Source organism: Hevea brasiliensis, chromosome 6 (assembly GCF_030052815.1).
Source record: "Hevea brasiliensis isolate MT/VB/25A 57/8 chromosome 6, ASM3005281v1, whole genome shotgun sequence".
Taxonomy (NCBI): Eukaryota; Viridiplantae; Streptophyta; class Magnoliopsida; order Malpighiales; family Euphorbiaceae; genus Hevea; species Hevea brasiliensis.
In genome coordinates, this window is record NC_079498.1 from 88,392,854 (window position 1) to 88,416,962 (window position 24,109).

General features: G+C 30.9%; 1 protein-coding gene across 1 annotated transcript; it reads left to right on the forward strand.

Moving 5' to 3' along the window:
* Window positions 1–252: 252 nt before the first annotated feature.
* Window positions 253–1,748, forward strand: LOC131180826 (24-methylenesterol C-methyltransferase 2-like). Its single transcript, XM_058148597.1, has one exon. The coding sequence runs from the start codon at window positions 253–255 to the stop codon at window positions 1,339–1,341; it is 1,089 nt and encodes a 362-aa protein (XP_058004580.1). The 3' UTR covers window positions 1,342–1,748.
* Window positions 1,749–24,109: the final 22,361 nt, after the last annotated feature.

Genomic DNA, 24,109 nt, shown 5'->3' on the forward strand with positions numbered 1-24,109 from the left:
TATAAATATACATATACATACTGCACAACTAATATAGGATCCGGATGATTTTAGTGCTTCATTTGCTCACTTATCCAGTTCCCTCTCCAACTCTAATGCCCACTATAAACGACAAGCGGGTCCCATCAAAAGTCAATCCAACTCCGTTAAAAAATAATTAAAAATTAAATTTCACCCAGACCCCGCTGCATAAAAAAAAATAAAAAAAATAAAAACTCAAATCCGCCCTCCCCTTTCGCCTCACGAACTCTCATGGACTCCTTCACTCTCCTCTTCTCTCTCTCTCTACTCTTCTTCGGTATCTATTGGTTCCTCTGCCTCCTCGGCTCCGCCGAACAGAAAGGCAAGAATGCAGCACAGCTTTCCGGCGGATCTATCTCCGCCGAGAAAGTCCAGGACAAGTATCGCCAATACTGGTCCTTTTTCCACTCTCCTAAACAAATCGAGACCATCGACAAGGTTCCTGCCTTCGTCGACACCTTCTACAATCTAGTTACCGATATCTACGAGTGGGGTTGGGGCCAGTCCTTCCATTTCTCTCCTTCCGTTCCTGGGAAATCCCACCGCGACGCCACTCGCCTCCATGAGGAATTGGCCGTCGATCAGCTCAATGTCAAGCCCGGTGACAGAGTACTCGACGCCGGTTGCGAAGTCGGTGGTCCCATGCGGGCAATCGCGGCTCATTCTGGGGCCAGTGTTGTTGGTATCACGATCAATGAGTATCAGGTGGATCGAGCCCGCTCGCACAACAAGAAAGCGGGGTTGGATAAACTGTGCGAGGTTGTTTGTGGGAATTTCTTGCAAATGCCGTTTAATGATAATAGTTTCGATGGAGCTTACTCTATTGAAGCTACCTGCCACGCTCCAAGGCTTGAAGATGTGTATGCCGAGATTTATCGGGTTTTGAAGCCCGGTTCTTTTTATGTATCGTACGAATGGGTCACTACAGATTTGTATAAATCGGAGGATCCAACCCATGTGGAGATAATTCAAGGGATAGAGCGAGGAGATGCACTGCCTGGGTTAAGGAGTTACAGTGACATTGCTGAGATTGCAAAGAAAGTTGGATTTCAGGTGCTGAGGGAGAAGGATTTGGCGAAGCCGCCGTCGAGGCCGTGGTGGTCGAGGTTGAAGATGGGAAGGATTGCATATTGGAGGAATCACATTTTGGTTACTGTGCTTGCATGGTTGGGGATTGCCCCTAAAGGGGTTGTGGATGTTCATGAAATGCTGTATCATACTGCCAATTATTTGACTAAAGGGGGGGAGACTGGAATTTTTACTCCTATGCATATGATATTGTGCAAGAAACCAGAGTCTACCACTGAGTCTGGGTCGTAGATTATCCTGATGGTGTTTTGAGTTCGTTTCATGGAGCTTCTGCTTTGGTTCTCTCTCCCTCTCCTTCTCTCGTTTCATTTTAACTCTCATTGATTGCTTTTTTTTTTTTTTTCCTTAGAAATATTGGTTTCAGACTTTTGGTTTTAGCTTGGCAATTGGATTGTCTCTAGTTCTGTAGTTCACTTAGTGGAATGTATTGGTTCTTAGTTATTGATTAAGGGAATTGGGTTGAGGAGGGCTATCAAAGATTAAGTCTTTGGGATTGTGTCTAATTGTAGTAGAGGAAGGGTAGTGAAGAAAACATGAAATTTTTCCCTCTTAAGTTGAGAGAAGTTCCTCTAATTTATTATTTCTTGATCTTGTATAAGCTCTTTCTAATAATCAGTGGAAGAGTGTTTATTATATTATGATTTTGAATCTAAGTTTGGTTGATCTGCTCGAGATATGTGCTATGGCTGCTAAACTTGGTGGTTTTGTTTGGGTTTAAGCTGCAAATGACAATCCCATATAGCATATACTATGTACTGTTTCTCTTAAAATAGTTTTTAAGATGGTATTGGTTAGACATAGCACGTGATGCAGCTAGTTGTATGAGGTAGTGTTATGTCAGAGTCACTTGTGGTCCTATTGTGCTTTGAAGTACTGAGGCAACTGGCTTGAACATAGAGAGAGACTGTTACTAAGATGCTATGCAGTTTTTAGTATGAGAATAGCTGGAGTTATTAATTCTTGAATGGTAGGATGTGGATTGAACATACAAAGGGTATGTATATTATTACTATTTAAGAAAAGTATTATTTGAATATGTTAATTCAGAGTTATTAAAAATTTTTTGAAAGTTAATTTAATATATTTTAATTACAAAATTCTCAAATAATAATGCTAAATGAATTACCTTGTTATCTTGGCCCCTTTAGATTTGACTATATTTCCTATTATTTGAAAGGTATTCATAGGCCCATGTGTAATTTCCATGGGACCTTAGCTATGTTTATTTCACATGGATGTGTATAAATTCCAAAACAATGCACCCATCTTTTTGTTTTATCTATTTGCCTACACCCTAATTGTCATCCTAAAAGCAGCACTGCTGTTAGGCTTGATAAGAGAAAAAGTTGAATGGGGTTTTGGGACATGTGAAATGTTTGTTATGTGTTTCAGAATAAAATATTATTTGTGGATGTCAATGTTGAAACTCATGGAGAGGTACATTGCATCCATCCTCATTTATGTTCTTTATCATTATTGATGATATTTCATCTTTTCTTTACATTGCTGATGCAGTTGGAACTGTGGATTTTACTAAATCCCAGTTTAAAACTCATTGTATGCTAGCAAGTCCTGTCCAAAATGAATCTAGCCACATTCCTGTTCTTTGTCATTGCTGATGATATTGATAGGTACAATTTGATATTGATACTGGTATTATGTTTCATAAACTTGAGACCATACAAGGAGTTCTTTAAATCCGAATGAGCTGTTGACGCTATGTAATTGAGCAGTTTTGTAAAGCAAGTGGAGTTCTACTTATTGCTGTTAAGTCCATACTATTTTTTTCAGCTTTTGTGTTCCACATCAGGTATCAGGTACCCGTGACTGTGTGCTATAAATAATGGCTTTGTTTGTTACACAATCAATTATATTATCACTGATGTGCCTGCTTGGTAATAGGATTTTAAAATCCTTGATGAGCACACAAATGGAGCAATATTTAAAACCACAACATGGCTATTTAATCCTAGTAATGCGTGAACCTTGGCGAACAGAGGTCTTTAACAAGTACATTAGCTGTCCATAACATGGCTGGTTTGGCTATTCCTCCTTGTAAATTTTCTTTTGGTGAGAATTTTACTTTTGTTGTATGGCATGTGCCTACTTTCCCTCCCCAGGACTCTTGGATCTCACAACTTTTGTCCTCATCATTCCACTCTATATCTCTTTTTCCACCCAAAACTGAGCTTATAATATAAAAAGATTACTGCTTGTGCGAGTGGGCATATGTTATGCTGATATGTAAATTGATGATAAGATCTGCAGATTATTATTATTATTATTACAAGGATCGGAAGCATATGTTCCTGCTGGCACATTGAATACGCATTGGCTCATGGAAAAATATCAGATAGCATAGCGCCGAGGACTGGAATGTACTTGTGACCCCTTACAGTCACAGGCTTTTTGGCCCTCACAGTCACAGGCATGTTGGGCTCACATGGACCTAATAATCCCATTCAGGGTCTGATATTGTGCCTGGTCAGCATTATCATTGAAGGCGACTCCAAATAGCGATAAACAGTCTCAATGGTGCTTTTATTCCATAGAATACTCAAGGAATTGTTCAGATACTTGGTATTTTTTATCTTCTCTTTTCCATTTTGTTAGAAGAGATAGGAATAGGACGACCCACACCTTAGCCTCTAAGGCTATGCAGGATGAATCTTTCGGGTGGAATCCTCTAGCACAATGTTACTTTGTTTTTTATGATCTGGCTTCTCAAGGCTTTTAATAGAATCATCTTTCGAAAAAAAGAAAAAAGATTCTGTTGTTTTTAAGGCTCTAGTGTCCATGAAATATCCTTCGAGAACGTCAGCTGTCTGGCATAGCCTTTGTGTGCATGTTTCAGAACTTGAGCACAGATAGGATATCTCTAATTAGCCTAAATCTTTGATGTGGAGATGCAACTTAGATGGAGAACAGGCAGGTACAGGATCAAGGACTGCATATGCTGCTGCGTTATTGAAACAGCTAGTGGTGCCAGTATGAGATGCTGGTTTCATAATCGCCCAGCTTCCATGAAAGGCTGCTGATCTTATCATCTCGAGTCTAACCATTAAGACTGACATGCCTGCTTTAGAGAACACGGTGCAATTGGCCAAAATTAATCCCACTATATGACAAGTTTCTTTTAATTTTAATCAACAGTCCAGTAATAGATAAAGGCTTCATGCTTTTCTTCTTGATGATATGCCTCCTCATTTAATGAATGGTATTGGCACCGGTTAAGAAAACTTGCACTTTCATTCGAGTTCTTTCCTAATCGGTTGTTACAAGTTGGAAAACCAAGTTCAGGATTGTTGTATTCATAACTACTGGTCAAACTTCTGGTGTATGCATGGGAGATGTTGAGCTTCCAACATGATGTTGGGGTTGGCTTATTTTGGCACATCAAGAGACTGGCCTGAGAAACGAGCAATTGTCGGCGATTATTCTTCTTCCAGACTATATTACAAGAAGTCGAGAACATCTGGAATTGACAAACCAAGTACCCATGAATTCCAGGGAGTTAAGTTGGTTGTGATAGGAGAAAGAGAGGAATGATTGATTACAATGACACCCTAGAACCAGCTCATTATACCATTGACAATTGGCATTTGGGAAGATAGAATCTTGATTAAATTTAAATTCTCTTACGTCTCTCACCGTACTCAGACCTGACACTGCATCATCCAATTTAATTTCTGCCCAGTGTGATGATCTTTATTCTGTGCTAGCTTATTCAAATCAAATACTAAGTTCATTTAGGATTTAACATAAATATATCGTACTTCCTCGTTTACACGTTGCTAATTCCTGCGTGATATCAGGATTTGCATGTGAGACGTCGGTGAATCTCCCTCGTGTTACATGTCCGCGATAAGTGCACACATGATTAAGTAGTATTTTTTTTTTTTTTTTTGCCCTTTTCTTTTGCTTACTTCAATTGCAACTAACCTTATTTGTTCATTTGACACGTGTGAATTCTCTCATTCTGGAAGCAGAGAAGCATTTTTGTTGTATGGTGACTGGTTGGTATGTGGGATGTGGCTAACAAAGTCAAAATCATAATGATATTGCTAAGATTTGTTTCTAAGAAATCCCTATATAAGGCTCAATAATATGGGAGACGTTAGTCCATACACAAAGAAACAGAACTATCTGCATAGCAAAAGATGGAATTTAGAATTGCAGAATGCAAGGCCTCTTCCCCAAAGAGAGAAATCAGATCATTAAGAGGTCGAAATCATCGTAGTCTAAGGAACAATCTGTTGGAATCCATTGCACAAGCGAATGGTGGGAGTGTAGTTTCGCAGGCGGATGAAGATGGGGTTGTGAGGATGAAGCTATTCGTAAGAAAACAAGATTTAAGGCAAATGCTGGAAATGATGAGAGATCATGGCAAGAACAGTTCTCAACAGCAATCATATTCGTCATCTTCGTCATTGTCCCTGGAACAGCGGTTAAATCTTCTGCGGAAAAAGCACCTTTTACGAGCCAATGCAGCAGCGAAAGAGAACTGCAGGCGTTATTGGACTCCGGCTCTTCAAAGCATTCCTGAGGAGTTCGGATTCTGAATTCTGCTAATGAAGAAAATATTCTAACATCTTAATGTAGATTTAGAACTTTGCTTAATGAAAGTGCATTTATTTGTATTCCATGGAATCTCATTTCACTAAATAAAATAAAATTTATTTTGTATGTGTTTATTGTTAAATCGGCTTTGCTTTTTATTTGTTGTCTTAAATTGGCTTGAAATAAGGTATTTGAGCTAAATACAAGTTAATTTATTTTCTCCACATGATATCAGAGCTTCTACTTCAAAGTTGGGTCATACGTAAATGTGTTTACCTACAAGTTTATGCCTAAACATGAATAGTATTTTGTCTCAAATTAGTTTGGGATAAAGTATTTGAACAAAATATAAATTTTGGGTAAATCTCTTCTGTTTTAGCGAGCTTTTCGAGTGAAACTAGTTTTAATCCATTTTTTCTTCATTATTTAAAATTTTTTTTATGCATTATTGCAAGGACAATTACTCTAAAGAGGAAATTAAAGCAGAGGTTGTATGTGCACTAGATTAGAGTTTCAATTAATTTAAAACTTACAATTCTTCTCTTTAAAAAGTTTCTAATGTGTACAAGGTAGGGGTGTGCGGTTTCAATTTGATTTGGAATTTGTTTAAACTAAATTTTCAGTACGATTCCAATTTGATTCTTTGTTTTTCAGTTTCAGTTTGATTCATTATTGTTTTGGTTTTGATTTGATACATTTCTTGATTCTTTGGTTCCGATTCGATTCTTAAAATAATTTTATGTAATTATTTTCTTAAAAAAATCATATTTGAATTATCATTTAAGTTTTGAATTGGGTTATTAATGCATAATATATCATAAAATATATCTTTTAATTATTTTTAAATTATATAAGCCTTAACTATAAAGTGAATATGCAATTTATGATTAAGTATGTCATATAATATAGTAGTATAATATACATTTTAATTATTTATTAATTATGTAATACTTAACTATAAGATACAAATATAATTATAAATTATCATATATATAGTATAAAATTACATTTATAATTAAAAACTATAAGGTAATTCAATGTATTTATCACTAAAATTATTAAGAAAAAAATAGAGAATGAAATTTGATATTTGGTTGTAATTATTTTAAAAGTATATAATACATCTAAAAAACATAGAAAAAGATATGTATAAATTCGGTTTTGTTTTGGTTCGATTTCAGTATGATTCTGATTCAGCTCTTAGTGAAGAATCAGAACCGAACCAAAGTTTCAAACAAACTTCGACTCAGTACGATTCTTTGATTCAGTTTGGGACCTAGAACCGTCTATTAAGGCTTTGTTTGTTTTGTGGACAATGTATCTTGGAAAATAATTTTTTGTATTTTCTAGTGTTTAGGGCACTCAAGTCAAAAGAAAAATTAAGCATTTTTAAGAAAAATAATTTCTTCTAAAAAGAGAAAGTTATTTTTTACATTTTGATAATTTTATTAAAATGTAAAAATTCTTATATATAACATAAATACATACAATTAATGTAACATTGCAACCAAATAATGAAAACTATATTCATAAAAAAACATTTTCTTGAAAAACAATTTTCATAAAAAATATTTTTTTATATATAAATTATTTTCTTGAAATAAATAAAACCTAATTAAATAAATAAAATTTATTTAAAGTGCAATAAACTCTCAATTCCACCTATAAAAACACAGTTAGGTTATAGAATACATTCAGTGTATTAAAGATAATACATCAGATACTCACAAAAAAGCAATTAATGTTTAAATTAAAAAAGATAAAATCCACATCTTTACAAGTAAAGATACATAAGTATGCATAAGAAGTAAACAATAATTTGCCATAAGGATGATAGCTTGCTCCACTAATTGAGTACATGAAGCCAAAACTCAAAACCCGAACTTCCTTCATCAAATTCATCAAGCAGCATTAGTATAAAATATTTGACAAATTACTTTAACAAATTGTTCACTATTATTCCCATGAAGGGATAATCCTATTAAAAAGACAAGAAATAAATAAAATATCTCATAAAAATAAAAAAATAAACTAAGAAAAACATATTTACACAATTGAAATAAAATAAAAAAAAGGAAATAACTAAAAAAAAGTCATACGGTTACCATCTATTCTATGTCAGAATGAGTGTTTAGTATGAGATTAATAATAGATAATTATTATTCTCATAATTAACTTGTAATCTCTTATTAATGTTGTTTAAATATTTAAATAAACTAAGTTAAGTTTTCACTTATTAATATTTATACCCTCTTAAGGGGTTAAATGTTAACCTTGAGGGTTAGATTAATAATTATCTACTTTAAAGATTAAAATTTACAAGGATTGTTATAAATGGCTTGTATGTTAGATAATAAAGAGAGAAAGAATTCTCACATTATTAAAATACATAAAAAGGAAGAAGTGAAAAAAATATATAAAATCTATATACATATATATATATATATATATATATATATATATATATATATATATGTATGTATGTTATTCTGTTATGGCACTTAACATGCATGTATATGAAATAAAATAATTATCTTATTTTAATTCTCGTAAATAAATTACGAACATATATGTTTGTTAACAAGTAGATGTATCTTTTAATAAATGAATATAATCACATCTGTTAGAAGATATATCGATTTAAATAAACAATCATATCTATTGGAAATAGACAGATATGTTTATCTAGAATAGGTGCAATGACTTTTCATCATTTATAAATATGAATGAGTTTTCAATTCAAAAATATACTTCTATTTCTTCTTTTTCTTCTTCTTCTTCTTCTTCTTCTCTCCTAGTCTCTCTAAATTCAGTACGTATAAATAGTTCTTAAGGAAAATTTTCAGGAGTTGCTGTCTGTAGATTTCAGGCTTTATTGTATCCTGAAGGTATATTGCCATAACCTTGCAGCAATCTAATGGAGTCATTTAAATACCTTAAAGATAGTGATTAATCACGCCTTAAAGCCTATTCTACACTCACTGCCTCAATAATTTTAAGGTATTAATCGCAATGGAGTCAAAGTTATTTCTGTGATGAATCAAGAGTTCGTAAAACTAGATCGTTTTGAAAGAACAAATTATATTCGCTGAAAAGGCGAAAGCAGATAAAAAAAAATGAAGAAGATGAATTGTTGTGTAGAGGTCATATTCTCAATAACATGTTAGACAAACTGTATCATCTATTTACTTTTATCAAGTCTCCAAAGGAAATTTGGAATTCACTAGAGTTCAAATATAACACAGAAAAATAAGGTGTGAATAAATTTCTCATCATAAAATATTTTTGAATTTCAAATAGTTAATAATGTGTCTATTATCGATAAGTAACATATCCTTCCATCAGTTACGTATCCTTGTTTCAAAACTTAAGAATTTGAAAGTGATGGTTCCTAAGTCATTGCAAATAGGAGGACTAATAGCAAAACTTACTCCTAGTTTGAATGTTTATAGGAAGAAACTTTTGCATACTGCATAAGACTTTTTTCTTAAATAGATTCAGAAACATTTGCACATTGAAAAAGTTTTGTATGTGATAATTTGTCTTATGTTGCTGACATACTTATAATTAGAAGAAATATAAGGTTATAATATGATGCTAAAGCTCACAGTGAATATGTTAAAGAAGTTAATAAGATTTATGTGCATAAGTTGAAAGACACCTTTTGTATGCATAAATCTTAATTCGTGTTGATTGTGTTTATCACTAACAAAATGGAGGATATTGTTAGAAATAGTTAGTGATAGGAAAACTTGTCGCATAATTGAAAGAGTTATGTCTGTTCATTAAAAGGCATCAAAACGAACTTATTATTACTACTAATTAAATCTCTTCTAAGAGGTGTAAGTGAATAAATATAATTGTTCTAAGAGATACAAAGTGAACGGTTGTATTTGTTTTAAGAGGTATAATCGAATAAATGTAATTATTCTGAGAAATATAAAGTAAACTATTATATCTATTCTAAAAAGTATAAGTGAACATATATAATTATTCTAATAGATAAAGTGAACAGTTCTTTATGTTCGAAGAGGTACAAATGCTTTATAAAAGGCAGTTTGGAATATAAATATATTAACTTCTTTTTTTTTTATCTCTTCTCTTATCTTCATTTCTACCCACAATCAATATTATTATTCTTTAATTTATTCTTAGAAGAATTCTAAAATTTATTGTCTAGAATTTTGTTTTAGCAGTTATCCTGGAGGGATCTGCCTAAACTATCCCGAACATAGACATTGGTCTATAGTGATGACGGTTGTGGAATCTCTGCAAGAATTAAGTTCCATCCATGACCCTATCAAAAATTGATGCCTGAATTAGATGTCCCTCAAAAGAAATAATGAATGTGTTCAGTTATTATTCGGGTGGCAACTCCTATCTATCTATGCCTTTGTGGCATAAATCCTTAGTACTGTGGTAGTGGTATGGGAAGACGATGCTTACCAGTAGACTTGATTTTATTAAGATTGTATAAATTGCATGTCTAGGAAATACTGTCTAAGGAAGTTGTAACACCCCTCACCCGTCTACAGTGTAACCGAGCAAGGCATGCTACATTCGGTGCTGGAGCACTCTATCCTGTCTTGTCGTGTACAATATTAATTTAATTATATTATCTTACGTGTAGAAAATTTTTTTTTCCTCATATCTTATTTTCGTGGAGACCCAGACAGAGTCCCCTCTTTTTTATTAGTGCATGGCGGGTTTCCTTATTTACCTGTTAAAATCCCATATCCATATCATTTTCCATAAACCATGTCATGTCATCATAATACCCATAACTATTTCAAGTAAATAAAATATTTCATTTCATTCATATAAAATTCATACATTCATAGAAAATTTAGATATAATAATTTATAAATTATTTACAATTACAAAATGATTTATATCTTTTACTTATATACAATAACCAAAATGCAAAATCTAAATATACATGAACCCTACCAAAATAGACTGCTGAGGTGACAACCTACACTGTAGCAGATCTGATCAAAATCTTGTCTAAGCTCTACTGTTGCTGCTGTTGCTGGTACTAGTCTTCCGTACCTACGCGTGGTAAGAACCAACGCGCTAATCATATTGCTTAGTGGTGCATAAATTGAAATAAAAATAGCTAAATAATTAAAATAATTATTCCACTTATAACTTTATAAAGCAATATAGATTTCATGAGTTTATAGTCTTTTACATATTTATAGAACTTTGGAAGCAATTAAGTTAATCGATATCTTTTCTGTTCATTTATTTCATGTTCAGTCTTAATACTTATACCTGTGATCTTTTCATGTACTTATTTAAATTTAAGGTTTATTACTAATATCTGTGCCCAAGTAACCTATGACAGACTATAAAGACTGGATACATGGGAGTATACTAATTAAACATCCATATATCTAACATGTATACATCTGTTATGTCAGGCACAAGGCCAGTGGGCAGGCATAAAGCCAAAAAACATAATAGGCACAATGGCCAATGGGTAGGCGTGAAGCATGTAGAACAACCATATCAGATAGATATTATCTATCAATGATTATTCCTGTGGGCAGTACTGCAATCTGTAGTCCCTAATTGGTATACCAATCGATCCATACTATATAAATAAGTCTAGGTATACTTTGGGCAAATTAGTATTATTAATTACTTATGATCTTATCATTTCATGTCATGCACTATTAGTGCTTTATAGTAGTTTCATGTCAATTTATAGTGGAAAAATAGGTTCCCCCTTCATTTTCATGTAACTTATACATTTAGCAATTCATATAGGTAATTTACATGTCATGTATCAAATAATATCTTGAACCTTTCTTTAGGTCCAGATTTGGTGTCTTATATTCTCCTAGCAAATTGGCCAAGATGTGGCCACTGTTTGGCTACACTTCCTTCATGGAAGTTGTCTCTCTATGTCTTGTCTTTGTTTTCCTTTTTGAATCATGTCATTTAGAGTTTTAGAACTCAAGTTATGGTCAAATAACCATAATTGGTTCATGGTCTCTTCCTGGGTCTAGATTCAGGCAGATTCCAGAGTCCATGTTTCCTTAATTATTTGGGCATGTTACAGCCACTTTTAGGCCTAATGTTCTTCATAGAAGTTGTTACCCTATGTCTTATGATTACTCAGAATTTTAATTTACAATTTTTCAGGTCTTGTAGAATTAATTATCGCAAATTAACTAGCCTGGACTTAGGTGCCCTATGTCTACAGGATTCCATGTTCAGGTTAGTGGCTTTGACTCCCATTTTAGGGTTCTTACACTCAAATTTTGAGAAAAGTTTCTAAATCAAAGTTGAAGCCCTATCTCGTAGATTTCTAGAATAGTTTGGCTCATCCCATTTGGGATTTCCTAGTTGGAGATATGCTATAAAAACTATTATGGGGTCAAGTGGTGGTTTAGTGAAGTTCCAGGTTTTGATGTGCTGAATTGTTCTAGCAATTTGGCCTAGTTCCCTTGGGTTTTGGGTTTTGGTCAAAACATCAATATTGTAGATCTATGTCTTATAAAAATTTTAGCATTGGTTTCATTGCATTTGAAATTTTTTAGACCAAGTTATGGCATTTTTGCTAAAACTGGTGGGGTGAGCCTAAGTCCAACAAATTCTGGACAGATTGGTTTTGGACAGTTTTATTGATCTAACTTGTGCTAACAATTTGACTTGGTTAGAGGCATTTCTGGGTTCTGTATTCTTCATGAAAAATGTGCTCCTATGTCTACCCTTTCCAATGGCTGAAGAATCAAGTCATTCTGATCTTCTTAGTGTGAGTTATGGCCAATTGAACATTTACTGTTCATTTGGTCATTTTTCTAGGTTTAGACTAGGGTTACCTGGATTCAAGCCAATTTTAGGCCAGGTTAGGGATAATTTTTGGGCATGGTTTATTCATGAAAAATGTGGCAAATTGTCCTAGGTTTCATCTCCAATTGACCTCACATAAATTGGAGCAACACAATTCAACTTATGGCTTAATAACGACAGTGGACTTAAGGTTTAATTTCCTGCACAGAAAAATCAGCACTCCCAATTTCAAATCTTCCCAACTCCCAAACTTTATTTCATATTCATAGCACTTCAAATGATCAACAATTCATCTCAACATGCTCAATTTCAAGCCATAATGCAAAAGTACCAAAATTAGGTTAAAAACCTAACTCAATATTCCCAACACCATGGAAACTCAATGCAATTTCACTTCCAATATTTATAAACTCATCAATCAACATCACTAAGCTAATTTATATCAATTAAAAGCATCAATTTCCACTTTACAGCATGACTACTGAAATTGGTACCCCCACATAACCCTTTACTTTCTTTAACTTTTATGCATTATTTAACTCATCTTAGCATTGGCTCAATATTTAGTGAAGAAAGGAAGAAGAAATAAGTACTAACCTCTTGTGACCAATTCTTGGTCTTATGAAAACTCCACAATTTCTACTCCTTATGGTTGCCAACTTCTTCCCCTAGGTGTAAAGTAAATTTTTAATGAAGACAAGTGTAATTTTTGGTGTGATGGTGGGAGCTAGGAGGAGAGTATTCGGCCATGGCAATAAGAAGAGGAAGATGATGGTGACTTGATGAAATTTTTATCTCATTTTAATCCCTTCTTATCCCTTTATAATTATTTGGTAACATTTGATTGGTCACAACTTTTTAATGATGTCATTACTTATGTCATGCTCATCTCATAAATGCATTTTATTTCTTTTCTTTCTTTTTCTTTTCTTTTCCCATTTCTATACCATAATTCATAATTTTAATTTATTTTATGTGTTTTAATCTCTCTTATTTTAGTTGACATTTAGGTCAAAATTTAACTCTAGAGTTGAAATTACCAAAATGCCCTTCATTAGGTTCATTGAGTTATTTTTTGTCTGTACCGATAAATAAATTCTCCTGAATTTTCTTTGACATTTCTAATGTCAATTATACCTTAGTAAACCTTTAATTAGGTCCTAAAAATTATTTCATAGAGTTCCTCGCGGATCTGGAGTCAGCAACTGTCTTCGCAGTCGCTTTCCAGTACGGTCACCCATCGCTGTGGCCCCTGGCTCGTTTAACCGAGTTGCACTTTGCTTGTTTTATTTTTCCTTGATTTTTCTTAGTCTTTATTCAGTCAATTTATGCATCCTCACTCTAGTTTGAGTGTAGTTCCAGACATCCTAGCTGTCGGAACAGACATTGGTCATCGGAACAGTAGAATGTATGGACTGCCTAAAGTGAGGGCATTACAGAAGTGGTACTTAAGTGAGACTGATGTGACTTTACCATCTTTTCTGGGCATTACCTGGTACACCTTATGCAATTCTAGAGATAATCTTTCACCTAATGGCAAATGGCCCCCCACGCCACATAAGATATGCTAGCAACCATAGTGTTGAACCTTGGAAAGAAATTTCAAGGGTATTTTGGATATTTAAAAAGAACTAAACTATGGATTATTCTATGATAAATTTTAAATTATGCTAAAACCATATAAAGAGCTGCATCCATATAAAGATTTGTGTCCATTGGCTAAAAGATACAACTGAATGAAGAAATGGAATTCTTCTTAATAGTTATATGCATGAAAAGATGAATTTATTAGCCAAAATGTTGGTACAATTTGAGTAATAAAAATAAGAGCCTTACAAGTCATTTGTAAAGAGTGACAAAAGGACAAATGAGTGTTTATTTGTGCATGTACAAGTTTGGCCTATTTCTTAATTTTTAGAGGCTCTCATTTTAAATAAGTTATACAGCAATATGTTTCTACAAATAAGGTACACATCTAGATTGTGAATTATCTATGGTAGACTAGTGAAACAAATATGATAGAGATTCTAGGGTTATACAGATGCCAGTTGGATAACTAGTGCTAAGGATAATAAGTTGGGTGTTCAACTTATATAACTTGGGCGTTCAACTTGGGTGAAGGTGTTAGTTTTTGGGCATCAAAGAAACAAACTTGTATAACTCATTTTACAATGAAATCCGAGTTTATAGCTTCGACAACTGCATGTAAAGAAACAGAATGACTGAGAAACTTGTTGTCGAATATTAAGTTGTGGCCGCAACCAATACCATCTATTTCTTTACATTATGATAAACATGAATATAAGAGACAATTAGTCTTTGATAGTGTTATTACTGTGTTTATGTTAAATCCTATAATAATTTAGCAGATCCTTTAACAAAAGAGCTCTCGAGAGTTATGATCATAAATACATGTGGTGGATTAGGATTTAGAATATTCCATTAAATTTACTAGTGATAGCAACCCTACTTTATAGTATTATTACTGAATAAAGTTTAAAGGATAACAACAAGTCATTAGTAAATGTTATAATTAAGTACTTAATGTACTAAGTTAATGGAACGAGGATGAGTATTTACACTCTTAATGGAGTTTAATATTATTACAAATGAAACTTCACTTATATGAACATAGAAAGTAGTGCCACTTCAACAAAAAGTGAGAATAACTTTTGTAAATGTTCATGAAAATAGGAGGTAGCACAAGGCCATATTTGTGCTAAAATTTTAGTGAACTTTTAATTCAAACTAATTGATTCATGTATACAGTATTTCTAGTTTTATTTAATAGGAATCTAGGTTTAAGTTACGGCCACCATGATTTCTTTAGAACTTTGAAATACTTACACTAAGGAAAAGGTTAAATCGAAAGATATTTTTCATTGTGAATAAAAAATGGGATCTAATAATACAAGCTAAGTAGGGGATTATTATAAATAGCTTGTATGTTGATAATAGAGAGATAAAGAATTCCCACATTATTAAAATACATGAAAAGAAAGAAGTGAAATATATATATATATTATTCTGTTATGGCACTTGACAAGTATGTGTGTGAAATAAAATAATTATCTTATATTAATTCTCATAAATAAACTTGGGTGTTCAACTTGGGTGCAGGTGTTAGTTTTTGAGCATCAAAGAAACAAACTTGCATAACTCATTTTACAATGAAATTCGAGTTTATAGCTTCGACAACTATATATATATATATATATATATATATATATATATATATATATATATATATATATATATATATATATATATATATTATTCTGTTATGGCACTTGACAAGTATGTGTGTGAAATAAAATAATTATCTTATATTAATTCTCATAAATAAACTTGGGTGTTCAACTTGGGTGAAGGTGTTAGTTTTTGGGCATCAAAGAAACAAACTTGTATAGCTCATTTTACAATGAAATCCGAGTTTATAGCTTCGACAACTGCATGTAAAGAAACAGAATGACTGAGAAACTTGTTGTCGAATATTAAGTTATGGCCACAACCAATGCCATCTATTTCTTTACATTATGATAAACATGAATATAAGAGACAATTAGTCTCTGATAGTGTTATTACTATGTTTATGTTAAATCCTATAATAATTTAGCAGATCCTTTAACAAAAGAGCTCTCGAGAGTTATGATCATAAATACATGTGGTGGATTAGAATTTAGAATATTCCATTAAATTTACTAGTGATAGAAACCCTACTTTATAGTATTATTACTGAATAAAGTTTAAAGGATAACAACAAGTCATTAGTAAATGTTATAATTAAGTACTTAATGCACTAAGTTAATGGAATGAGGATGAGTATTTACACTCTTAATGAAGTTTAATATTATTATCAATGAAACTTGACCTATATGAATATAGGAAGTGGTGCCACTTCAACAAAAAGTGAGAATAACTTTTGTAAATGTTCATGAAAACAGGAGGTAGCATAAGGCCATATTCGTGCTAAAATTTTAGTGAACTTTTAATTCAAACTAATTGATTCATGTATACAGTATTTCTGGTTTTATTTAATAGGAATCTAGGTTTAAGTTACGGCCACCATGATTTCTTTAGAACTTTGAAATACTTACACTAAGAAAAAGGTTAAATCGAAAGATATTTTTCATTGTGAATAAAACAATGGGATCTAACAATACAAGCTAAGTGGAGGATTATTATAAATAGCTTGTATGTTGATAATAGAGAGATAAAGAATTCCCACATTATTAAAATACATGAAAAGAAAGAAGTGATATATATATATATATATATATATATATATATATATATATATATATATATTATTCTGTTATGGCACTTGATAAGTATGTGTGTGAAATAAAATAGTTATCTTATATTAATTCTCATAAATAAATTATGAACATATGTATTTGTTAACAAGTAGATGTGTGTTAATAGATAGACATATATATTACACACAAACAATTATAACTGTTAGAAGATGTGTCTTGTAATAAATGAATATAATAATATCTGTTAGAGGATATACTGATTTAAATAAACAGTCATATCTGTTGGAAATAGATAGATATATTTGTCTAGAATAAGTGCCATGACTTTTTATTATCTATAAATATGGATGATTTTTCAATTCAGAAATATACTACTTCTATTTCTTCTTCTTCTTATTCTTCTCTTCTAATATCTCTAAATACAGTTCGTATAAATAGTTCTTAAGGAAAATCTGCAGGAATTGCTGTCTGCAGATTTCAGGCTTTGTTGTATCTTGAAATTATATTGCCATAACCTTACAGCAATCTAGTGGGGGTGATTAATACTTTAAAGATAGTGATTCATCACGCATCAAAGCCTATTCTACACTCACTGCCTCAACAAGGATAACATTCAACACTTAATTTTTTAATTTTCTACCAAACACATTTAACCTTGAGGGGAATAGATTAATAAAGCTTAATGAATGGGGTAACAATACACTTCATTTAAGTTTTCTTTTTTTCTTTCTTTCTTTTTTTATTAATCTTCTACCCAATATTATTAACTATTACACAACTAATTACTTTTTACCCCTTAATAATTACCTATTTAAAATTTATAGGAGTAACATTTAATTTTCAATTTTTTAATCTTATACCAAATATCTCCAAAGAAGGAAAATAAAAGAAAAAGGATGATGAGGATTTAGGGAGAAATGAACGGCCTTGATCCACTTTAAATTCTAAATTTCAGTTAAAATTTAAAATTTTATAATTGTGAAAACACTCTATTATCATTGAACTAAAGTTCATTGTAGAAATATTCATTTTCAGGCCTATCCTTTTAACTAACTCCCTGATTTAAAAATTATAATTTTATAAGAATTTAATTTAATTAATTTTTTTTTATTAATTTTCATATTCAGAAGAATGATAAAATTTATTTTTTTAAAATTTAAAAAATCTATTTTAAGAAAAATAAAAATCAAGAATAATCATGTGAAAATTTAATTAAATTATTTTTTCTTGCAAATAATTTATTCTAATGAAAGCCTAACTGAGTTAAGCAAATCAATTGATAATAAAAATTTACCAAGTATACTAACTCAACCAAGGAAATCAGATAATTTATACTACTGGAACCTAATATCTGGCAAATTTCTGTTTTACCATTCAAGTATCACTACAAAAGAAATATCATTAATGCATTATTATTTATAAAAATCTTTAACAATTACCAAAAAAAATATAAATTAACGTGGTGCAAAAATTGAATGGTGGGATTTTAAGGTCTTTCGATACGTTGCCATATCTTTTATAATTAAAAAAATAAATCATCGTATAACATATTTAAAAATTTTATTTTATTTTTGAATTTTTAATATTGTTATTCATTTATTTTATATTAATATGATTAATTTTTTATTATTATAAATAAATATTTTTTATATAATTATTCGATTTTAGATATTAAAATATTATAACATAATTTTAGTTATAAAAAGTCATGAAAACACAGTTTAAAAACAAAATCTTTTTTATAAAAAAATAGTGAAAAACAACTTAAAATTTTTTAAATCTTAGACTCCATTTATTTGACGAAAAATATTTTCTTGGAAAATATTTTTCGCATTTTTTGCTATTTAGAGTACTTAGGAAAATTAGTTAATAGAACATATTTTTCTAGTCAAAGGGAATAACTTTTATTTTTTAAAAGATATAGTTATTTTCTGTTTCTGATAATTTTATTAAAATGTGAACAATACTTATATATACAAAAAATAAACACACATTATTAATTTAATATTACAACCAAACAATATATTTTTCATGAAATAAATAGAACTTTGTTAAAATTTGAAAAACTTTTTTAGTTCTCCACTTGAAAAATTGACACTATAAATACGAAACTTTGTTTTTCAATTTTCTTAAAATTTTTTTAAAAAAACTAACTCAGTTTTTCACAAGTGAACGAACCCTAAAAGCTCTTATTATTTCATAGGATGATTTTAATAAGATGTCCTAAAAAATTTTAACATTTTCTTTGCATAGCTAACAATTTCGTTTTTAATTTGTATTTTTTTATAGTGAAAATTTGTATGTAACTAAAGCAAATAAATTTTAATTTTTTAACCAATGAAAATTCAGTTTTCTTTTTCTCTAAATTAACAAGAAAATAAAAAATATAATATGAATCAAATCAAATTAAATCAAAATATATGAATTATTTCTACGACTTTGATTTAAGTTGAAACATATCTAACCAAAAATCAATAAAAAAAAAATGTAGAGAATAGAATGATTATAGCGACAGGCTTGAGACAGCTAGAGCATTGACATTTGCATAAGGACCAATCTATTAACAGCCAAGGTTGAAATGCTCTTCGCCCTTAGAGAGAAGTCTAGTTTCTAAAGAATGTTATATTTGCTTAATCAAATGCTTGGCTAATAAGAGATAATATAAACTATGTATATGCGTACAGATCGGATGGCTGATAGATAATATAAACTATACATATGCATACAGATCGGATGGCTGATTCCAGTGCAAGTGCTGGCTATGCATGTGACCCGTCGGTGAATTCCTGAACAAATTTTAAAATACAATGGTTGTATTTATAATAAATGTATTATAATCATTGATCTTGGTATATTTCATTATACATTTAATTAGAAAAAATTTAATCAATTATAATTTTGGATAGCTTATTTAAAATGATTTTTTTATTAATTTTTATACTTAGAATGAAGAAATTTATTTATTTTTTTAATTTAAAAAAATATTTTATAAAAAAATAAATATAATTATTTGATAATTCAATTAAATTTGTTTTATAAATGTTTCATTTCAAATAAAGTCATTATAATTTTATATAGTAAAAAAGACTAAGTAATCCTTTACAATTTTAGTCCAGTGCCAAATAAGTCTAAAATAGAGTATTGGCCAAATAAGCCCATGTAATAAAATTTTTTCCTAATTTTAAATATTACAATTTATTTATTATTATTTTAAATATTTTATTATTAAAAATAATAAATAATATTAATTTTTTTTAAAAAAATAGAGTCTATTTAACTTTAATTAGAAAGTTATGTCTTCATTTAATCTAAAACTAAGTTTTGAATTTATTTCATTGAAAATATAAGGGTTTATTTGATTTTTTATTTTATTTTATATAATATGGAATTTACATATGTTGGTTTGGTGTATAGACCCATATAAGACTTTACTCGTCATTGATTACCTATTGAGTAATTTAAAAATCAATCAAAGGAAGTTTATTCTGTAGTTACTTCAACCGGCTGCCAACCCTAAACTACTGCTTTATTTGTCAAATTTATTAATTATTACGAGGTGATTCATTTTATATCTGGAGGTGACATATATAGACATTTGGTATTAGAACATATAAAATTCATTCTTCTCACATTCGCCGCCTTCTAAATTGAGTGTACGCTCGTTATTATATTATAATATATCTAATAAATAAATTGAATTTTTAATGTTTTTATTACTAATTAAAATTTAGCACATGTATATAAAAAGAGACATAGAACTATTATTATTTATTTTTTTGATATGTCAGTTTTAACGTGATATGGTATGTGCTAATTCTTCCTTTACTATAATTTTGACTATAATAATAGTGAAAACTCTCATCGTATTATTAATAGATGTAAAAACTCAAATATAAAATCTCATATTCTCTATTGTAGATAATGATAAACTTATATATTTACAAGTTTGTATCAATGTTATGAATTTTTTTTTTTTTTATAGACATGTTATGGCTAATAATAATACAAAAAATTGATTTTTAATTCTACTTAGTATGAGAGTTTAATGAGCAACCCAACCCCCAATAGCTCAAAAACAAATTATTATGGCCACCAACACCTTATTAATTCTGCTCCAACATCTGCACAACAGACTTTTTCCATTGAACTCAAATTAAGCTAGTAATGATCGGATATTTGCTTAATTAAAAACAATAATTTCCAACTTCCAAATTACCCCTAACTCAGCCTTTATTTCTCGGTTACAAAAGGACCAAGTCCTTCTTTCTTGGATTCCTTCTTCCTTTTTGAAGAAGTTTTTTCATAACTAATAGAGAATAACTTCCTTTTTTGAAGTATAGACTTCATTAGCAAAGACTCTATATCTTAAAATCGTCAACTTCGGCTCTATATTGAATTGAGAGAATTGACATGCAATGACCTTAGTGTATCTCAATACCTCCAACGCGCCGAATCACTTGTAGATAAGTTAACTATATGGGAAATCAAGGAAATTTCCTCATTACAATAAATAAAAGCTTCAACAATATTTTTTAATATCATTTAATACATGATGTTAAAGTAATAAGTAACATTAAGATAACGTATTTAGACATCAAGAACATACAAATTAGCAAATAATATATACAATATCATGTAAACTAGTAGTGTACCTCTACCTTCTATTCATTCTTTTGAATCTCCACCATTGCAGCAGTCTTTTTGTAACACTCTCACTTTAGCTAGTTCATACATTCTACTGTTTCGGTGACTAATGTCAGTCCGAACAGCCAAAATATCTGGAACTATATTTAGACTAGACTGAGGAGTCATAAATAGCCCAAATAATGTCAAGAAAAATTAAGAAAAAATTTTAGAAGTAAAATATGTAAAGGTTAAATGAGCCGTAGCTCTAACGATGGGTAACCTAACGGGAAGTTGCTGTGAAGACAACTAGTAGCCCTAAACCTGAGAAAAATTCCGTGAAATAATTTTTGGACTCCAGAGAAGAGTCATTGAGGTTTAGATGACATTAGAATGTCAAGAAAATACTTAAAAAATTTTATCAATCGATACAGACAATTTTAGTCCGTTAAGCTAAATGGAGGGCATTTTAGTCATTTCGCTTTTAGAGACCATTTTTGACCGACTTGTCTATTTAATTGGGTGAATTATATAACATAAAATATAAATTAACATTGGTGAGAAAATAATTAAAAATGAGTGAAAGAAATGAGAAAAGAAAATGAACTTTAAAATGAATTATTACATAAGCCATGATGTCATAATGCATAAAAATTTAAATTTGCCAACAAATAAATTCTAACCAATGGGAAATTGACAAGCCAATTAAAATGAGATAAATACAAATAAAATGAGATAAAAATGAAAAGAAATTCAGTCATCTTCACCTCCCAAACCAGTCGGCCAGCCACCTCCTTTCAACCTCCATTAAAGCTCTCTCATCTCTCTCTCTTCTAAACCTTGATTTCTCACCATAAAACTCTAAGTTCCCTTCAATAAAACTTGTCTACACCACTTGCTAAAGTGTTTGGCTGCCAATAATTGAAGAGGAAGTGAAGTTTGAAGCTTGAGAAAATTCTGCTCACAAGGTTAGTGTCCAATCTCTCATTTCTCTCTCTAAATTCATGCTTAGGGACTTAATTTAAGTTAGAAATTGAGAGAAATTTGAATGAAATTTGTGTGTATGAAAACCCCCAATTCTGGCAACCTTGTTTAGGTTAGGGTTTTGATGGTTTTCTTTGAATTAAATTGGTATACTAGTTGCCCTTGACATGAATTTCATAATTAGAACATGAATTGTAGGAATAATGCAAGAATTGAAATTTGAGAATTTGAGGTTTTGAGCAAAATTAGGGTTTTGCTCATGTGATGGTTGATAAACATTTTAAAGGTCAATTAGTGACCATTTGGTAAGGTTTGACCTTAAAATGAGGCAATTTGTGGCATTGGATTGCAAGTTGGGTAGGCTACCCTTTGTGATCAATTCTGGACCACTGGAGTCCAGTGTGTTTGGAGAGCCTTAATTGAACTTGTGTAGCTCCAATTGGTGCAAGGCTAATTGGAGGTGAAACTAGACACATAATGCAACATTTTTGGTGAAGAAATCATGCCTAGAAAACTAACTTAGGTTAACCTAAAAATTGACCTAATCCGGGTAACACACATACTGCTCTGGAAAAGTGACCAAATAAATAGTGTTTGTTCAAATTGTCATAACTCAGCGTAGAAATATCCAATTGACCTAAATTTTATATCAATGGAAAGCTTAGACAATTTAGAACAACTTTCATGAGGAACACAAACCCAAATTCTGACCATAACCCATCTGAATTGCTAGCCAAAGTCAGGGTACCAAAACTGCCAGAACCAATTCTACCCAGAAATTCTGGGTAGATACCAATCCGGCCAGTCCTAAAGAAATTAGCATAACTTGAGCTAGAAAACTCCAAATGGATTGATTCAAAAAGAAAATTAAATAAGAGACAATAAGGAACAACTTTTATGAAGAGAGTTTGGTCAAATTTTTACTGTAACAATGACTAATGGAACAGTAAACATAAGGCATGAAATCTGAAAATTTGAAATAACATTAAATGAGTTTTGAAATTGAATTTGCAACAAATGCCAACATGTGTAGAATGCAAAATGTGGTATGTTGGTGTTATTAGAACCAGCTTACCTATTGTGTATAAAAAAGTCAATATTTTGATTGACTAGTAAAATAAATAGTAATAAATGAATATTAAATACAAAGAATTACACATTAAATTTTGTAATATGCCCTAGTATGCCTAGTATGATTGGTTTGGATAGGTTGGCATGCCAATAGGGTTTCGATAGCAGTACTGCATATGGCATTATGTCATTATGTGATTTATGGCTTCTGTGGCTATTTTGTGATATTATAGCTTTTGGCCATTTTGATACACATGATATACTCGGCCTTGTGCCTGATGATTACTACAGCTTATTAGCTGTTCTGTTGCACACCAAGAGACACTTTGTGACCGATGGTGTGATGGCCCAAGATACTTGGTACCCAGTGTCAATTTACCCATTTATCCAGTCCGGGTAGTTGCATAGGTTACTTGGGCAATTAAATTAAGTCTTAATAAATTATTACCAAATAAGGACATAAAAAGTATTAAATTAATAATCTTATTAAAATTTACTGAAATATTAATCTGCAATGATATTAACATCAAAATTGCATAAACATTTATTTTATTTTATTTTATCTTTATTTTATATTGGCACCACTAAGCAGTATTGTTTAGAGCGTTGCTTTTGCCATGCATAGGTACTGGAGACACAGCTGGGGAGCCGAACAGACCTCAGACTGGGAGATTAGTCAGATCTATATAGAGTCCAGA

Coding starts and splice junctions, on each gene's coding strand:
- LOC131180826 (XM_058148597.1), top strand. CDS start 253: ATGGACTCCTTCACTCTCCTCTTCTCTCTCTCTCTACTCTTCTTCGGT.